Source organism: Sarcophilus harrisii, chromosome 1 (assembly GCF_902635505.1).
Source record: "Sarcophilus harrisii chromosome 1, mSarHar1.11, whole genome shotgun sequence".
Lineage (NCBI taxonomy): Eukaryota > Metazoa > Chordata > Mammalia > Dasyuromorphia > Dasyuridae > Sarcophilus > Sarcophilus harrisii.
In genome coordinates this window covers 659896686-659902835 of record NC_045426.1, presented here as the reverse complement: position 1 = coordinate 659902835, position 6150 = coordinate 659896686, and the positions used below count along the sequence as shown (strand labels likewise).

At 35.1% G+C, this 6150-nt stretch overlaps 1 protein-coding gene across 1 annotated transcript; it reads right to left on the bottom strand.

Annotated features, from left to right (window-relative positions):
- Positions 1-587: 587 nt before the first annotated feature.
- On the bottom strand, positions 588-1535 carry LOC100931112 (olfactory receptor 1361-like). The gene has a single exon (XM_012542367.1). The coding sequence runs from the start codon at positions 1533-1535 to the stop codon at positions 588-590; it is 948 nt and encodes a 315-aa protein (XP_012397821.1).
- Between the last annotated feature and the right edge of the window lie 4615 nt (positions 1536-6150).

Genomic DNA, 6150 nt, shown 5'->3' with positions numbered 1-6150 from the left:
GGTGTCTTACTCTTTCCAAATGTCTATAATTCAATCAAAGGTATATAAGAAACAAAAAGTGATTGACCCAGCATGTGGCTAGTTTTAAAATAAGACAAATGAGTTGTGTGAGATTTGTAGTAGTCAGAAAATTTCCTCCATTAATTTTTGGATCTGACTTGGTTTGTGATCAGCATAACAAATGTCCTTGGGTAAGGGTCTCTGTAGTAGGGAGAGTTGGTCCAATTTTTCAGCCATATAGTATTAAGTTTAAACAATGTAATAAAAAATTTCCCACAATTGAATAAAATTTCTTACAAGACAGCAATTGGACTAGATGCACAATTGATTAGAATGGGATCTGAGCTAGATCCAAAATTCAGTCATAATGAAATCAGTGTTGTTCACTCAATTCCCACAATTCCCTGAGTAGAAAAGCACTAGCACTAGAATCAGAAATCCTGATAACTAGTCTAGTTCTCTACCCATGTTAGGTCAAGACAGAAACAGATTGAGTCCATGTGACACTAGGGAAGACTCCTTGCCAACTTTCTCCCATAGCACTGGGGTTGTACTCTGAGACAGGCACTAAAGCTCAGAAAGATAGCTCATAGTCTTAGAATTGATCCTGGTTTCCTGGTAAAGAGCATTTTCAAAGCTCCTTTCATGTCCTTGTTTCTTAGGCTATAAATGAAAGGGTTCAGCATGGGGGTGACCACAGTATACATTACAGCTGCTGCTGTATCTTGTTGGGCTGTGTGGGTGGATGTGGGACTGAAGTACACTCCAATGATTGTCCCATAGAAGAGACAGACCACAGTGAGATGAGATCCACAGGTGGAGAAAACTTTCTGCTTCCCACTCACAGATGAGATCTTCAATACAGCTAAGAAAATGTAACCATAGGAAACTAATATTCCAATGAAGGATAGAAATATTGTCAGTGCTCCCACCGTATTGACTATCAAATCATTAATGAAGGTGTCTGAGCAGGTCAACTTTAGAAGGGCACTGAGATCACAGAAGAAATGAGGAATTTCATTGTGGCCACAGAAGGAGAGTCGTGTCAGTGAGATGGTCTGTGTCAGGGCATTAGTAAAGGACCAAAACCAAGATAGTAATACCATTAGGGCACAGATCCTTGGAGTCATGACTGTGGTGTAGTGTAGTGGGTTACAAATAGCTACATAGCGATCATAAGCCATGGTGGCAAGGAGGACGCTATCAATCTCTGTGAACCAAATGAAGAAGAACACTTGTGTCAGGCACCCAGCATAAGTGATTGTTTTGTTTTTGGATATGTGATTATTTAACATCTTGGGAATGGTGGTGGAGGTAAAACAGATGTCAACCAGAGACAAGTTGCCAAGGAAGAAGTACATAGGGGTGTGGAGGCGGGGGTCAGAGCTAGTAGCCAGTATAATAAGCAGGTTCCCCAGACCTGTGATTAAGTACATAAGTAGGAACAGGAAGAAAAGGAATCTCTGTTGTTCTGGCTCATCTGAAAGGCCCAAGAGGATAAATTCTGAGACTCCAGACTGATTTCCCTCTTCCATATTTCTGGAAGCAAATGTAGAAAAAATGAAATAAGAATTTACAACATCTTATTCAAGGTTGATTTGAAAATTTTTACTGAATAAAAGCAGTAAAAAGAGAATTAAAAGAAAAAACAGGAGGGTGGGAAATTCTCAACAGTTAATTCTCGTAGTCTGAGATCCAACATACAGAAAAAATTGAGAGCAATAATACAAGGACCATCCTCCAATTGATGCATCATAAAATATAAAGAAAAAGTTTTCAGAAGTATTATAAGCCATCAATGATTACATGAAAATATGTTTCAAATCAATAAAAGGAATAGAAATGTAAATGAACAAATGAACCCTGATAATTGGCAGAGATGAGAAAAACCAACATATTCAGTACTGAAGAGGTGATGGGAAAATAGGTATGAGGAAACATTGTGAGTAGAATTGTGAAATGATCCAAACCTGTTTTTTTTTTTTTTTTCATTTTGGCATCCTGCAAGAAAATAGGGTAAGAAAGAGTGAGGCTACGAAGAGCTTTAAATGCCAAACAGAGGAGTTTACATATATTGCTAGGTACTATAGGAAGCCAGTGGGGCGATATCTTTGTCAGTTATACAATTCACAAAAATAACATTAGTAAGAATAGAGCACTCATCAGCAGCTTTCATTTGTCTATGAAATTAGCTAATCCTTTTTCTTTATCAAAAATCAATATTACTCTGGAGGGGTGAGTTCAAAAGTTACTGTGGTATAAATACAAAATATATACATACATATGCATGTATGAGTATATACACATATATTTATATGTATACACACACACTTTTCAAAAAAAATGTTTTTAAGGTTCATTTTCTGAAGTTTGCCATGGGCACAGAAAATGCTAATTAACTTCTGAAAAGTTCAATGAGCAGAATGCATGTGCTGAAACTTATCAGATGGAAAAACTTCAATTTTAGGAATGAAATTCTTAAGGTTCAAATGAAAGAAAGCAAAAATGGCTCATTGGGAACTTATAAACCATCTCAGATATTTAAAAGATCAACTCAGATGATGGAAACGGGAGTATGAAATGGAGATTGAATACAAATGTATGCCTGGGTTCCATAGGCATTTTGTCAGCAATGCTGGAGTTTAGAATGAGTTGATTATAGTGAAATCAAACAACAATAAAAACAATTTTTCTAGGTCTTATTTGGAAAACAAATAAAAAAGATGGGTGAATAGAATGATGAAAATGAAGAATAGAGAGAAGGAAGGACTAATGAAATTTTACATGACTTTTTCTTTTTCTGACAAATTGCATGTGAATAGATAATTTATGAACATTCTGGAAGAGGAGCAGATAAAACTACTTTTAAAATTTTTGATCATATTAATAGTCAGATAACTCATGTCACAGCTGCAAATTCAGTGCATCTAGGTATTAGTAAAGCATTCAAAAAGTCTCTCTTACTATCATTGTGGACACTAAGGAGAGTTGTTGGCTAGATTTGAACATCACAGTACAACATCACAGTCTAATTCTGGATGCAGTGAGTTCCCAAACACTGAAGATGTCAAAATGGAAACTTATTTTTTTATATTTCAATTTTCAGATTTTTTGAATCCTTATCCTGTCATTAACATATATATGTATGTGTATATATATATATATATATATATATGTGTGTGTGTGTGTGTGTGTGTGTGTGTGTGTATGTGTGTGTATGTGTGTCTTTTCATCCCCTAAATTGATATGCCATCTTTGACTACATCTAAACCATTGATAAAAATATTGCGCAGACAATAAACAAGGACAAAGAATTTTTGTCAGGTATATTGTAGAGAGGATTCTTCCCAAGGGGTGGATTAGAGTGTATGATTTCTTTAGGATTCTGCCACTCTGAACTTCTAATAGTGGTCTCTATATCAGAAGGGAAAGACCTGGATTTCTTAGAATTAATGATTATTTGTATGGACTTTGGAGGAGAGATTCCTGTCTTAGAAAGGGGCTAATTTATGACTTTTAATGGCCCTCACATATCTGAAAAACTTTAATAATATCATCATTATCATCATATAATTGATGAATAATAAAGCATATAATACTTAAATGTTAGTAAGAGACATTGCATCCTGAGGTTCTGTGAGATGTTTATGTGTATCTTTATTATGCATATTTTTGGTTCCTACAACAACCCTATGGTTAGTACACTTGTATAACTACAGCTATTGTAATTCCTAATTAACTAATAAAAAATACTAAGAGAGTAAATGATTTTGTCTCTAAAATAAGGTTTTTAAACAGTTCTTGAATCTTGGATTTTTATTTATTTATTTTTAGCAATGAGGTGAATTCTATGGATCTTTTCCAGAATAAGGTTTTTAAGTAAATCAAATAACTGAAGAAAATGCTAAATATCAGATAGAGGTTAGTGAAAACAAAGAAAAATTTTTTTCCCATTCAAGTTTACAATTTCCTCCAAATCTATTCATGGATTCTTGGTTAGAAACCATTGCTGATACTACTTCCTAAATTTGTTCTCTTTTCTCCATTCACATACGGAGCTTCTATCCTGATTCAGATTCCTATCACTTCTCCCCTGGACTATTGTAATAGCATTTTTATTAGTGGCTTTGCCTCTAATCTTTCTACTTCCCAATACATTCTTCAAAAGAGGTTAAATTATTATTCCTAAAATGCCCATTTTACTCTTCTCCTTAAAAATAATCAAAGGCTCGCTATTGCCATTAGGATTATACAATCTTATATGAGTGAGGAGTCTAGGGCCAGATTTAAACACGTTGTCCAGCTTCTAGGGCCAATGCCTTGTCCACTGCACTGCTAATTGCCTGTGCAAAAGTACTTTAGCCATGGCTATAGGGTCATTAATTCCCTGAGATTTGAATTCACTTTTAGAAGTTCAATGTCCAGTACCTTATTTTACTATTATACTATTTCAACTATAATCGGTTGCAATGATGGCACTCTTTCATTGTTTCTCCCAAAGTCATAGACCTGAGACAATTATTGGATGAGCTGGAGATGTATCAGGAAAGAGAACAGAGCAAGAATAATCCTAACTGAAAACTAGAAAAGGACAATTTCCTTTTTTTCTGTTCAGATATCTTCTTCTCTAAGAAGTAGAAAGTGGAAAGTGAAAAGAACATTAGCATATCATTCTGAAAATTTGGGTTCCAGCAACACATCTTCTAGGCTGTGTGACCCAGATCCATTCATTTATACACCTGATATTTGAGATGTTTTAACAAGCTTGTCTCTAAAGTCCTTTCCAAGTTTGATAACCTGTTATGTAAATTCCTTTCTGCCTTTGATATTCCAGCTCTAGAATATTTTTGTTCTTTCAATCTCATTAGAGATCAGTATTCTCTGTACTTTATGCCCTTCTCTTTTCTTTTTCTCTAATTGGTGGTCTCTTTTGGGTCTCCCATTCTATATACTCAAGTCTCTTAGTCCATGCTCTCAGATGCTTGTCTCTATTCTTTTGTCTAAAGTCCCTCTCCCGTATCCCTGGATCTAAATCCTTTCAGCTTCTGATACCAACCTATAATACAATGTTTCACCTCATTTCTCCAATACAAGTAAATTTCTGACAGGCTAAATTCCATATCCTTGATCTACATAGGGCCAAACGAGAGCCAGTTCCTCTAGGTCCAGAATCCTTACAATTCTAAATGAGGAAGGTATGAACTATTGAACTATTCATTATCATTTTCCTCCTATGCTAATCCTCCTTTCTTTTATGAGCACTAGAGAGAGACAAGTTGAACTTGGCATTGTAGTCCTTTTATTTTATTTATTTTTTGTAGAGGCAATTGGGGTTGTGTCATGCCCAGAGTCACACAGCTAGAAAGTGTTAAGTGTCTGAGATCAAATTTGAACTCAGGTTTTCCTGACTTCAAAGCTGGTGCTCTATCCACCGAGCCACCTAGCTGCCCCCATTTTAGTCCTTTTAGAAAGAAAGCATCACATTCCTTAATAAAAGAAATTAACAGCAAAGCACACAAATTTTTTCACATTGCAGTGTCATATTTATTGATGTCATTGCTCTTCCTGACATATCATTTTCCATCTCCTTTCTTTGGGGGCTGCTAGTCCGTGCAGTGGATAGAGTGCTGGGTCTGGAGGAAGGAAATCTTCCTGTGTTCAAATCTGGCCTTAGACACTTAATATCTATGTGATCCTGGGAAAGTCACTGAACCCTGATTACCTCAGGTTCCTTATCTGAAAAATGAGCTGGAGGAGGAAATACCCTCTACCAAGAAAACCTAAAATAGGGTCATGAACAAGTAGATGTGACTGAAAAACAACAAAACAAAAAACATTCTTCTCTACATTGGCTGTACTTCCTACTTAGAATGCTCTATCTCCTCCCTTTGTTCTCTTATTATTATTATTATTATTTCCTTACAAACTCAGCCTTCAGCCTCCCTTAATGTTCCCGTCAACAAATATTCTAGTTTCTCCTAGATACTGGGTTTATATAATAATATGTTATATATATACATACATTTATATATATATTAAAGCATATACATATACATGTATATATATATACATACATATATATATATATATATATATATATATATATATTTCTGTCTTCTGAGTCAGAATAGAAATTTCTTGAGGTTAGAG

Coding starts and splice junctions, on each gene's coding strand:
- LOC100931112 (XM_012542367.1), bottom strand. CDS start 1,535: ATGGAAGAGGGAAATCAGTCTGGAGTCTCAGAATTTATCCTCTTGGGC.